This window comes from Talpa europaea (assembly GCF_964194135.1).
Source record: "Talpa europaea genome assembly, chromosome: 8".
Classification (NCBI taxonomy): Eukaryota; Metazoa; Chordata; class Mammalia; order Eulipotyphla; family Talpidae; genus Talpa; species Talpa europaea.
The window spans coordinates 21893884-21912747 of NC_140075.1; the positions used below are offsets into that span (position 1 = coordinate 21893884).

Consider the following 18864-nt stretch of genomic DNA (forward strand, 5'->3'; position numbering starts at 1 on the left):
GGTATTTATCCTAAAAACATGAAAACTCTAATACAAAAAATTTATGTACACCTATGTTCATAGTGGCACTGTTCCACAACTGCCAAATCATGGCAAAAACTTGTGTCCTTCAAGAGACAAGTGGGTAAAGTATGGAATACCACCAGCTGTTATAGGATACTCAGTGTATCTGTATAAAGCTGTATAAAAACATGAAATAATGTCTTCTGAGACAAAACGGATGGACTTCAAGGTGATCGTGTTAACTGAAATTAATCAGAAAGTAAATGATAGGTGTCAGAGGATCAGATGGTTTCACTCATCTGTGGAATAGAAATAACCAGATGGTAATACCCGCAAAATACAACAGAAATAATCTTGGACTTAGTAAAGAATTTAATGGTTACCAGAGGAAACAGGGAGGCAGGAAGTAAGGGGCAGGGGAAGTAGGAGATGGGGTATGAGCACAGGTGGCTTGGTGGAGGGTGAGTGGAAAATGTACATGTATAGAAGAGCAAAAATAGAACTTTAAAATTAAAAAAAAATACTGAATGGTCAAAAAAAGCACATGGAAAGATGTTTAATATATATCATTCATCAATAAGGAAATGCAAATCAGAACCTCAATGAGTTACCCCACTATGCTCCCAACAGAATTAGGCTAAAGTTTTAAAAACCAACAATAACAAGTACTGGCAAGATTGTGGAGCAAAACTGTATGAAACAAATTTCTGTTGTTACAGTAAAAAAGAAAAAAAAAAGACTGGAGGAACTTTAACTTTCCCAGATTGCTGAAGAAAGTGCAGAATAGTATAATTACTATGCAAAACAGCATGGCAATTCCACTTTTGCTCCTTATCCAAGTGAAACGAAAAGCATGTATACATCAAAGACTTGACAGGAGCTTTCTTTCTAAATGACACAATTAGTAAACTCAAATGTGTAACAAAAGAGATTAATGAATAAAAAATTGTGGGATATGCACACAATGGGTATGTTCCCCAATAAAAGGAACTACATATATGAAACCACACAAATAAATCTCAAAAACAATATACTTAGTAAAAGAGGCCAGCCATAAAGGAATTTTATTTCATTTGTATGCATTTCTAAACAAGAAAAGCTAGCCTATAATGACAGAAAGCAGATCAGTAGTCACCAAGGTCCAGGATGGTGGGAGTGATTAAAAGAGGCACAGAGAAATACTGAAGGGTAATGAAAATGTTCCAAATTTTGACAGGGGTGCCAATTAAATGAGTATCTACAAAATCAAATCAAAATTTGACAAACTATACATTAAAGGTCTCCCCATTTCACTAAAGTAAATCATACCACAAAAAAGTCAATATATAGGTATGTATGCATAGAAAGGATATGTATGTATTCCCTGAGAAGGTTCTCACTGACAACTGACGTTTGAGCAAAGACCTGAAGGAGCTAAGGGAACCAGTTATATGGCCACATGTGGGAAAATTTGTCCAGGAAGAAGAAACCTGTAGAACAAAAACCATGAAGTTTGGAGAAGTGACATGATAAGACTTAATATCTTAATAAAGGTCACTCTTACAGAGTGTTTAGAAGACTGCAAATAGGAAAGGGTAGAAACAAGACTATTTGTAAGGTACTCCACAATCCAGAGTGAGATTGTGAAGATAATGAAGATTGGTCTGGGGGAAGCAGGTAGTTTAAATTCTACAGTTTAAATTCTGAGTGTATTTTATTTTATTTTATTTTTTTTTTTTTTAAAGAGGCATGTGTTTTTATTAATTTATTCGTTTGTTTTGTTTATACATGCACTGGGTACAGTCAGAAGTGCGGGAGGGTGAGAGAATTCACCAGAGCCAGAGCGGGGAGCAGAGCAGGCAGAAGGACCGAAGTACACTGCTGAGGGGAGCAGCGGGCGTCAGGAGAGGTCTGCGCGCCATGTGGGACCCTCATCCGGTGGCCGGGGAGCAGCTGGGGATCGAACCGGCGCCTCAGAGGCTGCGGGCAGCTTCGCAACCCAGCGCTCAACCGCTGCGCCACCGGGGAGGCCCCTCTGAGTGTATTTTAAAGCAGAGCTAACAAATGCAGTTGGACTGGATGTAAGGTATGGAAGAAAGAGAGACTCAAGGATGATCAAGGGTTTTGGCATATACAAGAAGAAAGATAACTATTTACTGAGACAGAGATGATCACGGGACAAGCAGGGTGGGAGCGATGGGAGAGAGAGCAGTTGATGATTTTGGACATACTAAGTTAAACAAAAGAGAAGACAGAAAATTGGTAGTCACTGGCAAACAGAGAATCACTGAAGTCCCAGAACTGTTGAGCCCCCCAAGAGAATGTGCACATACAGAAAAAAAGAGGTTCAAAGAAGGGGCTATATATAGCATTTCAGTCTCAGGTCAGCAAGTTCTTAACATAAACTTGAAATAAAGGTCAGTAGTAACCTGAACTTCACTGTGAAATTATTTTTAGAAACTTGGAGGGACTTCAAAAAATAAAATTAAAAAAGCCTTTCCTATTCTTTACTTGAATGAGAACTCTGAAATTTTTTATGATTCTCTAAGATGAAATGGACACCTTCTTTGATTACATTCTAAACTTGGAAATTATAGAGATAACCACATCATTTATCATTATTCTAGACCTGTATTTCTGTAATCCCTTGGGGAAAGCTCACCACCTTTCAGACATTTAAGACTCAAAGCACAGTAGGTTCACACTAACTTCCCACAAACAGCGAAGGCCCGTCTCCCAGGGAGGAACAACTGCATCCTCATGCCAGACTCATCAGTCATTAATGCTGCTCTGAGCCCGTGAGGTGACGAGACACCACAGAGCTCTCTGACGCTCAGATGTCACTTTGGAGGCTAATGATAAACTACAGGTCTCACAACTCACTTTCCATTATAAGGTATTTCTTGAACTTCTTTTGGTTGTGACAGGCAACCAAAATGATTAAATCGAGTCGTGGTATTTGACACGATAGCCAGGAGACTTCTATTTGTTGATTGCTATTGATTTTTTTTGATACTTCATTTAAAAATCAATAGTTGGAAAGAAAAATAGGCTTGGTTTACACATATTTAAACACACTATTGTATGCTGAAGGAGGCACAAGTTTGGCAGGGCTTTAGCATCCAATTATAAGAAGAGCTCTTAACAGGTGAAAGCAAGGGCTTTAGATCGATATGTCGTTTTCATCTCAATCAAAGAAAGTGGCTATAAATTAGGCTCATCAGTGTTATTTTCAAGGATTTCTTGATGCAACAGCTTTAAACTTTGGTTGGGGATCTTCCTTGGATTTACATTAAAGATGGATACATCACTAAGAGTTTCTGTTTTGTTTTAAAGTATATTTGTTGTACCTGGAATTCATCCGGGCTTTTATCTTTTTGACTTTTTTTTTACTTTTTTGCCGCTCTTCTCCATCTTTCATAGGTTCTTGTGATGCTGCACTTTCAACGACAATGTCAATGATATACTTCTTTAAGGAAAGATGCTCCTGAAAGATAAATAAATGAAATAATAATGATGATATTTGAAAAATAACACAGTATTGCCACAGACTATAGTGAGTATAAAAGATTACACTGATCAAACTAAAAGTCATCTCTTGGAAGTACTGGTTTCCACAACTGCCTTGGAAAACATTGAAGAAATGGTTTTATTTTCATTGACTCGTCAAATCTTTGCTGCATATCAATATAGCAAATGCTAAGGAGATAATAACATAACCCCTCTTCCTTGCAGGCATGGTATAGGAGAGGTAAAATACACTCACAAATATTTAATACCAAATAGTAAGTGCTAATTACAGAGTTAGATTGCTATATAAGCTCTATAAAAGAGGGAACTAGACACAGAGCAATGCGGGTGGGAGGAGGAAAGATTTCAAGAGGGAAGCACTATGTCTGCATGGCCTGAGGGATGGATTGCATTTGAACACGTGGACATCGGGTATATATGTATTTGTTTGGACTGGCAGTGGGAAAAGGTGAAAGGAAGAAGAAAGGAAAAGAACATTTCAGAAAACACAGGCAGAGAGGAGAGAGTAGTATTGTTACTGACAACTGAGAATTAGTTTGGCCGGATCACAAATGAGAGTCTGGTCCCATTTCCTTATGGCTCATCACCGTACTCACCCCTTCCCCTCACTCTTCACACCTCCAAGACAAAACCCCAACCTTAAGTCAAACTCCCTCACTACTTTTGTGTCCATACCTAAGTTTATTTGTAACTACAAATCTCACTTCTAATGTATGACATTTCACCTCAAAAGGGATCTAGTATTGCCAGGCAGTCAAGCAACCTCAGACTAAACTATTTTGGACTCTCCTCTCAAATGTCCTGCATCCTTAAGCCATTGCTCATTTTCTCTCCCTAACATTCTTTCCTCATATTCCACACCTTGTTCACTTTGCTTCACCCACAGCAGACTGAGGAGTTGTGTCCCTCATAGCATGTAGCAGGGATGCTGCTGAATCAAGCTTATATGAGCTGTTCCTTTAGCCAAGAAAAACTGAAAGGGACATTCAGTTATCTGCCGTCTCCTAGACTGCCTACTTCGTGGGGCTTGCCTAACATTTTCTGTTAGTATCAAATATCCACTTTCAGTCCTATAACAGAATAAAAATTGTATAAGAGCAAAAAATTTGTCTGTTTTGCTCACTGATGTTTCTGTGTCTGGTACTATGCCGGCATGTGGCAGGTATTTGATAAGTATGTATTAAATGGATAAGTGGAGGGTAAAGTAATGCAAGCTAATAATAGTATTGATAGTAAAATGGTAAACGTCATCAAAATTTCCAGTTGTAAGATAAATAAATTCTGTGGATATAAGGTCTACCATGTACAGTCAACATTTGAACAGCATTTGAACATCTGAAAGTTGCTAAAAGAGTAGATCTTAAAAGTTCTCATCACAAGAAATAAGTCTGTAATGTATGATGATGGATGTTAACTAAACTTATTTTGGCAATTAATTCATAATACATTATGATATACATGTAAAACTTACACAATGGTATATGTCAATATACCTTAATAAAAAGGGCAAAAAGTAGTATTTATTAGGGTTTCCTGCATAACACACATTGATCTAAGTACTCTACATTTTATCACTCATTAAGTCTTTCAAACTATACTAACAAGACACTTACGAGATAGTTTTTATTGTTCCCATTTTAACTATGAAAAAACAGACAGTTATAGAACCTTCCCAAAATCAGAAGGTTAAAGTCATTACTGAACAACATTGCAGGAGAGAGCCCAAATTTAAACACAAATAGTATGATTAGGGAGTCCACACTCTGATTTCTTTCTTCAAAAAAAAAAATGTTTACTGAAGTAATATTGACTTAAACCATACAGTTTCCAGAGGAACAATATTATAATTTGACATCTGAATATACACTAAGATTGTCACCAAAAGCCTAGGTTCCATCCACCACTGTACAACTGATGCCCCTGACCCGATTCATCCATCATCCCCTGTTCTTCCTTCCCCTCTTGTAACCATCATTTTATCCTTAAAATGTGAGAGTTTGCTTTTGCTTTGTTTACGTGCTTTGTTTCTTCATCTTCCACATGAATGAAATCATGCAAGACTTGTCTTTCTCTGACTTACTTAGCATAATACCTTCTAGGTCAATCTATGTTGTTCAAATGGTAAAGTTTCATCATCATTTAGCTGAGAAGTAGTGTACTGTGTGTATAACACATCTCATTATGCGTTCATCTACTGACATGTACTTCAGGTTATTTTCACATTTTGACTACTGAACTTACTGGCATGAACATAGGAGTGAATATATCTTTTCCAATTAGTGGTTTTCTACTCAATTAGTGTTGTTCTACCTAGAAGTGGAAGAAGTGAAAGTGGATATATTGTTATCCTTGACATCTTGTGGGCTCTCAATCCTCTCTGACATGACAGTGTCAGTTTACATTCCTATCAGAAGCGCGTGAGTGTTATGTCTTCTTCATATCCTCATCAACACCTGTTTCTTGTCTTTTGTTATATAAACCATTCTTACAGGTGTGAGGCATCTCATTGTGATTTTTGCTTTGCTTTTCCCAAATGATAAGGAATGATAAACATATTTCCACATTCATGTTCCTGTGGCCATCTTTTTTTGAGAGGTGACTACTCAGATATTCTTGACTATTCTTAAAAAATATGATTATTTTTATTATTGTACGGTATGGGTTGTGAGTTTATACGTATTTTGCATATTAATCCCTGTCAGATGTATGATTGCAAACATCTTCTCCCATTGTGTTGCTTTTTCATTTTGGTGATGGTTTATTTCACCTTGCAGAAGCTATTCATTCTGATATGGCCCTGTCTATTTTTACTTTTGTTTCCTGTTCCACTGGAGTTGGATCCTCAAAAAATTTCCAAGGTATGGGGAACATTGCCAAAATGAAAATGCATACACTGTGCAAAAATGAAAAATGATGTAAGAATTTTATAAAATAAAATATTAAAAAAAATTTCTAAGGTTCAATTATAAGTTTATCATCTAGCTTTCTGCCCATGCATACAGCCAAGTAAGCACTGTAAAAGTCTCTGCTTCCATTCGCATCATGTCTAAATCAGACTTTTCCAAGGAGCCGGAAGAGCTGTGGAAGATCTTCACTGCAGTTTTAAGATTTGAAACAATTGATGAGAGTCTGAGAAGTCATTTTGATCAGTGGGTAATGGTCATATTGTGTGATGATGAGAGATCCAAACACCAAGCAATCCAGAGGCTTTGGGTTTGTCATTTAGGCCACAGTGGGAGAGGTGGATGCAGCATGAATGCAAGGCATACAAAGTGGATGGAAGAGTTGTGGAACTTAAGAGAGTTGTGTCAAGAGAATATTCTCAAAACCCTCCTGCCTTCTTAAGTGTAAAAAAGAAGCCTGGTGGTGGAATTAAAGCAGACACTGAAGAAAATCACCTAACAGATGATTTTGAGTAGTACAGGAAAACTGAAGTGATTGAAATAATGTCTGAATGAGGCAGTGGCAAGAAGACTTTGCCTTTATAACCTCTGATGACTGTGATTCATAGACAAGATTCTTATTCAGAAATGTCATTGTTGTGAATGGCTACAACTGTGAAGTAAGGAAAGCCCTATCTGAGTAAGAGATGGCCAGTGTTTCATCCAGAAAAAGGTTGAAGTAATTTTGGAAATTTTGGTGGTGGTCATTGATGTGGTTTTGGCAGGAATGACAAGTTTTGTCAAGGAGGAAGCTTCAGTGGTTGAGGTACCTTTGATGGCAGCCAAAGTGATGGCAGATATGGTGGCAGCTGGGTTGCTATAATGGATTTGATAATGATGTAGGCAATTATGGAGGTGGTGGAAGCTATAATAATTTTGGCAATTACAACAAACAATCTTCAAATTTTCATCCATGGGAGACCACACAAATGCTGACCTAGATCTGTGAGACCCCAGAGAAGGAGCCAGAGCAGTCAGAGGGCTTGTTACCTCTTGTGAGACCCAGCCACTGACCACCATGACTAGATGAGGCCTCCAAGCCTCCCATGAGACCATGCCAGGGCCTGTGGACACAAGTTACAGGCCTGGTGAGACACCTGACTCACATCAGGGAAAGCTCAGAAAGGCCTGAGACTTCCTGACCTCTCAAGAGACATCCTACTGACTGGGGAATATTTGCACACCCTACATCTGACTGATATCAGGGATCGACGAAGAGCTCATACAACTCAGCACAAAGGAAACAGCCCAATCAAAAATGGACAGAATAGCTAAGTAGGCACTTCCCCAAAGACGACACACAGATGACCAAAGGCATGTGAAAAAAAATGTTCATCATCATTCTCATGGAAATGCAAATGAGGATCACAATAAGGTATCACCTCACACCTGTGAGAATGGCCCATATGTCAAAAACCCACTAACAAGTGCTGGCAAAGGTGTGAAGAAAAAGGAACTTTCTTACCCTATTGGTGGGAATGTAGACTGATCTGCCCCCTGAGGGAAGAAGTGTGGGGGTTCCTTAAAAGACTAAAAACAGGTTTACCGTATGACCCAGCAGTTTCACTCCCAGGGATCTATCTAAAGCACACACAAAATTAATTCAAAAGGAAATCTGTACTCCTATGCTTATTAGAAGCACTATTACAATAGCCAAGATACAGAAACAATCTAAATGCCCCAGAACAGATGAGTGGATCAAGACGATGTTGTATATAGATACACACAATGAACTCAATGATCAAAAAAGATAAACTCATGCCATTTCTTGCAACATTGGTGGAACTGGAAGGGATTATTCTAAGACTCATGAGCTAGACGGAGAGAGAAATATTTGATGATTTCACTTATAGGAGGAATCTATAGAAACCAAACAAAGGATCAGATGGAAGACAGACCACTGAAAGCAGAAAACAGACTTGAGACGTTCAGCGGGAAGTGGGAAACAAAACAGTGGGGAAGGAGAGCACAGTGGATTAGGCAGCAGAGGATAAAGGGCTCCACTCCGGTGGTGGGAAAACTTTGGTGACTGCACCTGAGGGGAGAAATTCCATATTGTGAAGAAATAAACAAATATGTTTAGAAAAATAAAAACTCAATTAAATAAACTCATGCCATTTGCAGCAACATGAATGGAGCTAGAAGGGATTATGTGAAGTAAAAAAGGTCTGAAGGAGAAAGATAAATACTGGACTGTGTCACTAATATGTGGAATATAAAGCAACCAACCTAAGAGTCAGATGAAGAGAACTTCAACACTAGCACTTGACAGTTGACTACAGAACTGAAACACCCAGGTTGGGGAGAATCAAAGAGAGGGAAGGAAGCACCATGGACTGCGGTGGTGGATCTATGGGTAACTTGGTGGTGGGAGCACTACAGTTGAAGTACTTGAAGGAGATACCCAAATAATATCTCAATTAAAAATCAATGAATTTTTTTTAAAAGATTTTTTTAAAAACAAAAGAAAAAAATTTTGGTCCTGCAAAAGGAGTGCATTTTGGAAGCAGAAGTTCTGGCCACTATGGTGATAGAAGTCAATACTTGACCAAACCACAAAACCAGAGTGGTTATCACGGTTTCAGTAGCAGCATTGCCATGGCAGTGGCAGAATGTTTTAACAACTGCTAAGGAAGAAAGCTTAGCAGAGAGGTGAACCAGAGAAGTGACAGGGAAGCACAGGTTACAACAGATTTGTAAAGTCAGCAAAAGAGTGGTGGCAGGGCCCGGCTGCTACAAAGAAGACATGTTTTAGACAATACTCATGTGTATGGGCAAAAACTAAAGGACTGTATTTGTGACTAACTGTGTAACAGGTTATTTTAGTTTTTGTTATGTGGAAGTGTAAAACATCCCAACAATGGGTTTTAATGTAGATTTTTTTTTATATTCATGTTGTTGATTGCTAAATATAATGGTCTGATCATGAAACTGAATGTTTCTTTTAAAAAAACAAATCAGAGTTTATTAGCTCTATTTTTTTGTATATATATTTCATGGGTTCAGGTCTCACAGCCAAGTCTTTAATTCAATTTGAATTACATTTGTCTATGGTGTAAGACAGTGGTTTTGTTTTAATGTTTTGCATACGGCTGTCAGGTTTCCCTAGAGGTAATGAGTGGAAAATGAGTTTGAGCTGTACAACTGTGCTCATTATAAAACTTTTGAAATCATAAACCAAGCAAATATACCCCAAAGCCAAAAGGAGAAAATATTTTCTCACAAGTAGAAGCAATTACTTTCTTTGGTAAATTTGACTGTTGGAGAGCAGGTCACCTTTATGCTTCGATATTCATCAAAAGCAAGATTTCAGTGAAAAGTTTAAATATATATGAATGCAACTTAAAAAATTAACCCAAGTCTCAAATCAAATAAAAGTACACAAGCAAAGAAAGAAAACCCTCTTTCCATATCCATTAAGATACTTGGTACAGGGCCTCCCTGGTGGCGCAAGGGGTTAAGACGCAACCTGTGAAGCTATCCGCAGCTTCTGCAGCACAAGTTCGATCCCCAGCCAGGGAGAAACCCACATGGCGTGGCAGATCTCTCCTGTCTCGTCCGCTGCTCCCCTCAGCAGTGTATTTCAGTCAGTCTGCTTGTTCTTGTTCCCCACTCTGTCTCTGGTGAATCCTCTCACTCCCCCACACCTCTGGCTTGTACCACAGCTCTTAGATGCATAAATATATAAATCTTAAAAAAAAAAAATACTTGGTACAAAGTAAATAATGTGAATTTACAATTCAGGTTACCATTTCTTGAATATCTCCTACTGATCATCAAAGGGCTTAAATCATTGCATACATTATTTTCTATAATCTTCATGACCCTATAGAACACATGGCAATATTTTTGCATTTTGTAGATGATAAACAAAGGATCAAAGGGTCACAAAGTTCAAGGTCAAAAGCACAACTGGATATTATATAATATCAAATTTTTCAGTACTCCTCACCTATTCCCACACTTTCACTAACACTGCTCAAAGAGCCTGAGTCTCTGGCACATAATTTCTGTCACTGGACTAAGAAAAAAAAGTATTCTAAATGACATCTTCAATTTTGTGAATGGCCCAATTATACTATTTCAACTAGTATGCAAATGTCATTTACATATTTAATAAAATCCATTAAGGATCTTTATACACAAATTTCCATACTCTATACTGAAAATTCTGATTCTACCTAAAACTATCAAGAATCTTATCTCCTTAAAATATATTTACATTTATAAACACCCCAATATACATAATCATGCAGTAAACATTAATGTTAACTTTTTATAACTCTCAAAACTAAAAATAAATTATCACATATTTTTATTTTTGTTTGACTTATTTGTAGCTCTTTTCTTAATATAAAAGAAAAATTAATATGTGAATAGAAAACAAAAATAAAATAGAAAACAAAAATAAAAAAAATAAGTCTACTATAGTTCTAATACCTAAAACTAATTGAGTAAATCCTTCCAGGCATCTTCTGCATGTTTTATGAAAATGTGACATACCATAAACAATATTTTAAAATCTGATCTCTCATTTAATTTTGCAAATAAATTCATATTTACTAAGTAATATTCTACTACATAATCTACTACAAATAATAATAGCAACAAATAATCTAAGAGTTAAATATTTAAAGACTCCATCTATTATTCCTGGAGATCATGTCAAGGAATTGAAGTTACTGGGTCACAGATTACATGTTTTTTTAGGCTTTCCAGAAGTATCCCCAAATTGAACAATCAAAATAGGAATTAAATTATATCCCTACCAGTTACTTACCAGTACCTAATATTTGTGTTTGGTTTGCAAATCTGCCAACTGGTTAGCTGAGAAACGAGCAGTGATGGGGGCTAGGGAGAAAGGGAGGGCACCAGAGCTAGACCAGGGACCTGGGTGTACACACAGCCTGCGCTGCATATAAACACTGTGTGATTAATAACCTGTTTCCTTTGAAATGAAACTCAAGTTTTGAACTAAGAATGCTCCCCTTTGATACCTGAAGTGTCAGACATCGACACCATCAAGAGAACAAAGGTGTTTTCCCAGGATCAGGAAAACAGGGTCTACCTGGATCAAGATGACCAAGGAGGTGAAAAAGTGTGGGGACAACATGATGAAACCAGGGCACCAACAGTGATGGGCTGCTGTGGTGGCAGATTTGCTTATGACTAACTGTCTTTGTTCAGCTCACTAGAAAAAGGCCAGCTTGAGACGAGATGTTAGAATGGGTCTTTAGGGTTCTCTCAGATTGCTGGCTTTCTCCAGACATTGAAGTTTACGTTATAGACTCAATTCCCGTCTGTTTATTGGCTTCTGGCAGAGACAGGTAACCTGACCCTGGCATTTTCCGGTTACATTTCTGATGAGTCCACAGGGTCAACAGCGGGACTCTCTGGGTGAATTACTGCCGCTAGCCTGGGGGGCTCACTAGTGCTGCCTGGGCCAGGGGACCCCCAGGCCCCAGGTAAAAAGAAAACTCCCAAGCAGCACTACCAAGTGATTTCACCTGGGGACTTTTCTTGGCCTTGTTCCCAGCACCCTCTGTCATAATAGCTTAAAAAACCAAATTGTCCCTCTCCCTGGTTTCTCTAGTTTTTCTGGTCCTGTATCCCAGGTTATGTGGGCAGTTTGGTCTCAGGTCTGAAGGTACCTTCCTGTTCTGTTGTCTGAACTGCAAGAGCTCTTGTCTGTTAGAATGAGTGGCAGGTTACACAGCTGCTGGTCTGTGTGAATACCTTCTCAGGCTGGGGTCAAACATTCTGCACCCAAACTGAGAAAGGCACAGAAATAGTGAAAAATTAGCTAAAACATCGCATCTCTTGTTAAGGAATTGCATGAGAGTACAAAGAATGACAATGGACGTGCCTTTGCCTCTGAAGTGACAGGGGGGCAAGCAAACAACTAGGATTGAGTAAAGACTGCATACAGTCTGGAGATCTGGTCAGCAGGTAAAATGAAAAAGAAACAAAAAAAGAAAGGATTATGATTTGGTTATGTCAGATTGGAATTCCATCCTTAGGAAAACTAAAACTGCAATATTTTTTGTACTGAATCCTGATAAATTATTCTTTCAGTACACTTCAGTAGCTTTCCAAATCTATTGAAAAGTGGGGTTTTAATAATGGAGTTACAATCATCTTAAAATCTAGAAAATAAAGAGGTAGGGTGTATTCTGTTATATAATTACCAGTCAATTATGGTTATTCTGAAATACCCTATAACACAAAATCAAACAAACAGCCTTGTGAATTGCTTGGCAATCAGATTTGAATTGTGGTTATTTTTAAGTTTTTTGCTACTCAGAGAACTTACCAAACTTTGTATTCAAGAATTTTAGAGATGAGAAACTGATAGTACTCTGAAAATACAAGTTTGTCACGGAACTGAGGAAAATTAAAAAGCTATGAAAACTGGACTCATGAAAACTGCGTTCTTTTATGAGCAATCTGGAATATCTGTTCTTCTGTCTCTCACCCCAATATGTAAAAGTCTCACTAACTATTCTAATTCCACATGTCAAAATGCCTCCTTCCATAAATCCAGTAAAATTCTTTTTTTCCTCTTTAATAGACAATCGGAAATACGGGTGTTTGGAATGCTATGTTTTCAAAAATCAGACTGATCTCAGAATCAACAAGAAAACAAATAGCCTAGCACCTGTTTAAGGGGTATAGCCAGTCCTTCATGAGGATAAACAAGGTAATCCCTTGACAAGCCCAGGAACCCCAGGATGTCTTGGGAATCTTGAAAGGTGAGGAATTTACCCAAAAATTGGCAGGCAAAGTATGATGGTAAGAACTTAGTATCATCCCAAGCCCCAAGAGACTGGCTGTTGAAGAGCTCTCAATTTGAGATTTTTTTTTTAGTATGTTTTTCTCTCTTTTTTATTTTTATATTCCCCATACAATACAATTGCACCCCCTTATTTTGGCCCCAATCCCTCCTTTCCCCACCCACTCCCCATAGTTTGTCTCTGGTTTATAGTTGTTTGTTGATTTTGATTTTTTCTTTCTTATAGTTATTCTTTTTCCTGGTCCCTTATTTAGGTTTTCTAGATTCCTGCTATGAGTGAGACCCTCCGGTATTTTTCTTTTTCTTTCCGGCTTATTTCGCTGAGCATGATCCCTTCCTGCTCCATCCATGTTGCTGCAAATTACATACAAGGAATACATATAGGCAAGGATAGTGATAGTCAAACTATCACTATTCGCGGACCATATAATATACAGAGAACCCCAAAACCTCCACAGAAAAACTAATTAAACTCATCAATCAGTTCAGTAAAGTGGCAGGATACAAAATCAACACACAAAAATCAGTAGCCTTCCTATACACAAACAATAAATCTGAAGAAGAAGAAATCAAGAAAACCATCCCTTTTCTTATTGAAACAAAAAAATCAAATACGGGCCTTCTGGGTGGCGCAGCGGTTGAGCTCTGGGTTGCAAAGCTGCCTGCAGCCTCTGCAACAGCAGTTTGATCCCTGGCTGCTCCCCGGCCATGGGAGGAGGGTCCCACATGGTGCGCAGACCTCTCCTGCCACCCGCTGCTCCCCTCAGCAGTGTACTTCGGTCCTTCTGCCTGCTCTGCTCCCCACTCTGGCTCTGGTGAATTCTCTCACCCTCCCGTGCTTCTGACTGTACCCAGTGCTTGTATAAATAAATAAATAAATCTTTAAAAAAAAAATCAAATACTTGGAAATAAACCTAACAAAAGAAGTAAATGACCTATACAGAGAAAACTATAAAACACTGTTAAAAGAAATAAGACACAAAGAAATGGAAAGACATCCCCTGCTCATGGATCAGAAGAATTAACATCAAAATTTGAGACTTCTTATAAGGAGTTCCAACCAAGCAAATTAAAAAGTCTGTAAAGTACTTTCTGTTCCGGCTGAATTTATGCAAGTTCGTTGAAATTAGACTTCATTTACAAATAAATTACTATAATTATTTGATAAAATTCAAATAATTTGATAAAATTGGTGTAAAGGTGGAAAATAAATTGTTTCAGTACTGTATCGTTTTGGGGAATCAAGTTCTTGTCCTCTGGAATGTTTTGAAGATCTTTTATTTTGCTTGTTGTGTGTTTGTTTTAACCTGTAACCTAGACTATATCCCAAATTTCTGTATGACTCTGAAAACTCAGAATTTTACATTCAGCCTGGTGGGGGTAAAATAATATCTTCTTTCTGGGCAATCTTATATTGCACCTCTTATTTCTGTCACATGACCACAATAGCCTTAAAAAATCCCATCAACAGCTGTGGTGCCAACAGGTACAGGCCTTTCATGACAAGAAAACCCCCAATGACGACCTGATTCAACTGAAAGTAGTCAGATGACAACACTTAATCTCCCCACAGAAATGAACGGCTCAACCTGACGGTGGGGAAAATCACAGAGCACTCTCTCTTGCTTTGGAGAAAGACACTCTCTTCCCCCCTCCAAGTTTCTTCAATCTTAAACAAACCTTGTAGATATAAGGGTCATAACTAACAGCGGGGAATGGCAGGGACTAGGGCGGAATATACCACAGCTAGTATAGGAATCTGCACATGCACACAGCAGAGCCTAAGTGCAAACACTGTGTGATTAATAATTTGTTTTCTTTGAACTAAAATTGTTTTGAATTGAGGTGTCCTGCCCCAGTGACACCTCCGAAATGTCAGACATTGACACCTTCAGAAAAACGGGATGTTTGCCCAGGCCAGGAAAATAGGATGTACCTGGATCAAGATGACCAAGGAGGTGAAAACAATGTGGGGACAAGATGAAGACCCGGGCACCAACCATGATGGGCTGGTGTGGTGGGAGGTTTGCTTATGATTAACTATCTTTGTTTAACTCACCAGAAAAAAGCCCAGTTTCAGATGAGATGTATCAGTGTAATCCCCATAGAAAGAGAAGACTACTCCAGGTTCCCTGTATCACCCAACGAAGAGTAGAGCTGAGAAGGTAGAAAAGACCAGAAGGCTATGGGAGAGGAAGGAAGACGACTTGAAGGAGGTGCATGGAACAGAGAGACAAGTGAAGAAGAAGCTATACTTGCTTCTCAGCCTTGGACTTGTACCAGGGACTTGGGGAACATGGAAGGAGACACTTGAAACGGATGTGGGTGAGACACCCATAGGGAGGCTGACAATAGCAGCCTTTATCTTGACTTAGATTTTGATTGTGTTCTTCTCCTTCCAGATTTGCTTGGCTCCTTCTGCCCCTTTCCTATGGGTGCCCGCCAAAAGGCACCTGTGTGGTCCTGCTTTAGGACAAACCTGTTTGGCTGGGTATTTACCCATAGCCTGGGTAATTCTGGGTGTGTAATTGGAAAATATTTTAACTATATTCTTTCTCTTCTCTGTATTGCACACTAATTCTATTAAAGTTCTTTTCTATTGAAAGTCTCATGCACTGAGTATGTTTTGTCTTTATGCAGCAGATGGCAGAATCCTTTAGAACAGGCAGGTTTAGGGGTGTTAGGGTGCTCCTCATTCTGCATGCTAACAATGTCAGAACAGGATTTTGATAAAATATCCCCGTTTTCTCTGATTGCTGAATTTCTGACAATAAAGTGCTCATTATAAATTCAATTCCTGTTTCTGTTCCATTGATTTCTGGCAGCAATAGGCAGCCCAACCCCAGCATTTTCCAGTTACAGTATTAGTACACTTGACCAGTTGTTAGCATTTTTTTCCTGTGACTGAAAATGTGTCTATTGTCTCAGTTTTTTTTTATAAATACATTTCAAGTTTTCATACATTTGCTTCTACAGTTTACACTGTTTTTCCTTTTTATAAGAAAACGATCACATTTTGGTGATTAAAAAAGACACAGTGTTAGATGTGACACAGTATAATTAAAATTGGGGTACAATTTAATACGGTTAATAAAAGGCCCCCACTCCTGGCCTAGTAAATGGGTTTGGGAGGCTGGAATAGATAAGGGAATTGATAAGTATGCCTTAGGGACAAGGCCATAAGAATGACCACCATGACCAGAAAAAAACATCCCAGCTCCAGGAATGCAGAAGCAGAGGCCAGGACATGTTTCTATGTCAAAGGCCAGCACTGGGGAATAGACATTTCAGCAGATAAACTGTGCAGCTGGTACCCCAAGTTACAAAGCCCATGAAAACAGAGTATAAAAAGAGAGCCTCCAATTCTCCTTCATGTGCAGACCTCTCCTGTCTTGCCCACTGCTTCTCTTAGCAGTGTATTTCAATAATCTCGCCTTTTCTGTTCTCCACTGTCTCTGGTAAATCCTCTCATTCCAATGCCACTGGCCTCAACCTGGTATTTCTCCCCACTACAGAACCTAACACCTCTCCAAAACAACATCAGTATCAGTCATGAAAAGACTTATATTATGGAGAGTCTGAGAAGATGAAGGTAGTGGCAGCTAAGTTCAGTTCTTTCTTTTCTTTTTTTTTTTTTAATATTTTTTTTTTTTAGAGGCATTTTTTTTTCTTTATTTGTTTGCTTGTTTGTTTTTGTTTTGTTTATACATGCACTGGGTACAGTCAGAGGCGCGGGAGGGTGAGAGAATTCACCAGAGCCAGAGCAGGGAGCAGAGCAGGCAGAAGGACCGAAGTACACTGCTGAGGGGAGCAGCGGGCGGCAGGAGAGGTCTGCGCGCCATGTGGGACCCTCCTCCGGTGGCCGGGGAGCAGCCGGGGATTGAACCGGCGCCGCAGAGGCCGCGGGCAGCTTCGCAACCCAGCGCTCTACCGCTGCGCCACTGGGGAGGCCCTAAGTTCAGTTCTTTCTGAATCATCACGTAAAACATAAAGAACAATTAGTAAGCCAAAGCAAAACCCATAGAAAACATTTACAACAAAACAAACTGACAACATATTTTCATAACCCTCCAAAAGAAGTATGTGAGGACAAACCACCAAGAGATCAGCTGGGTTTCAGTGTCTTTGAAGAAGAAATAAGAAAGTTAACAGCAAAATGAGTAATTAATTTGAGAACAGTAAAAAGGAACCATTTTTTCACTGGAAGGTTCCATAAGCAACTCTGAGAAAACCATTTAAAACTGAGAAGGTTTTGTCTACCTTAATGGCAGGTGCCTGCATTAAGGTGTGAACAGCTTGGTGACAGACAGCCCCTATGAACTTGAAACTGAGCCACAGGGACAACAAATTGATAACAGAGATAAAGGGAAAAAATGCCTAGATCAAAGCAGGAGACAGAACCAGAAAGCTTCAGAGTAAACAAATCTCCAATAATTTCACTTACAGGTGGAATAAAAGAAACAGATGAAACTCAAACCAAACAAACCACTGAATTCTGACTGAAGGACTGAGGTTCCCAGAGGAGAAAATGGGTGAAAAAAGGGGTGAAGGGAGCCCAATGAGCTGTGGGTGGAGGATTATTAGTGTTTTGGTGGTAGGCATGGCATGATAACATACATTTGAAGAGGTATGAACCTGTACTCCTAAAATACATACTGTGTTGGAAACCAATGTTACCTCAATTTAAAAAAAAAAGATAAACAGAACTATATTTAAACCTATTTCAAAAAACAGGCAAAAGAAAAGTATCAAGGTCAAATACTAAATTACCAATTGAAAAAGAAAATAAATCTAATAGCCCCACTAAGAAAAATGCACACCAAAAAAACCCTAGACAGAATAAATCAAAATGTCACTAACCGTTTTTTACATTAAACTAAGCTCAAACAAATACAGAAAATAGTGCAATACATGAGAAAATAACATGAACCACCATCTTAAAAACTCAGAATTTAGAGCCTCCCCTGTTAGCGCAGCAGTTGAGCGCTGGGCTGTGAAGCTGCCCGTAGCCTCAGTGGCACCGGCTCGATCCCCGGCCACTGGCCGGGGTCCCACGTGGCTTGCAGACCTCTCCTGCTGCGCCCACTGCTCCCCTCAGCAGTGTACTTCATCAGTCTGCCTGTTCTGCTCCCCACTCTGGCTCTGGTGAATTTTCTCACCCTCCCGCGCTGCTGACCATACCCAGTGCTTATATAAATAAATAAATAAATCTTTTAAAAAAACCCAAAAAACTCAGAATATAGGTTATAAAACTCAAATAAGATTGAAAATGAAAAAAAAGCATTCAAAAATGAGATAAAGTAGAACATAAGTGTGAATAAAGACAATAAATAATGCCTCAGACAAAAGGTGGAAAGAAAAAAATTTAAATAAAAATAATTTGAGAATAAGTGAAATATGAGGATAGTAAGGGTGCTTTTGAAAAAAGACTAAAGCAAAGGAAAAGATCAAATATTAAAAGCTCTAATATAGGAAAAGCTTCCTGAAAATAGCATAATTAAATAATGAAAGAGTACATCACATGCCTGAAAATACTAATGTGGCTAGTACCAATATATCCTAATAAATCTCTGGTATTTAAAGAAAAAAGCAAATGAAAAAATTTAGATAGTATCA

General features: G+C 38.6%; 1 protein-coding gene across 2 annotated transcripts in view; it reads right to left on the bottom strand.

Annotated features, from left to right (window-relative positions):
* Positions 1–18864, bottom strand: part of SCAPER (S-phase cyclin A associated protein in the ER) — a gene marked incomplete at both ends in the record, with an annotated part of 375287 nt that overhangs the window by 274080 nt on the left and 82343 nt on the right. For both annotated transcript variants that reach the window (XM_084239451.1, XM_084239450.1), the window contains one exon: positions 3333–3469. In XM_084239451.1, the coding sequence (XP_084095577.1) occupies positions 3333–3469 (137 nt within the window). The remainder of the gene's footprint in view (positions 1–3332; positions 3470–18864) is intronic.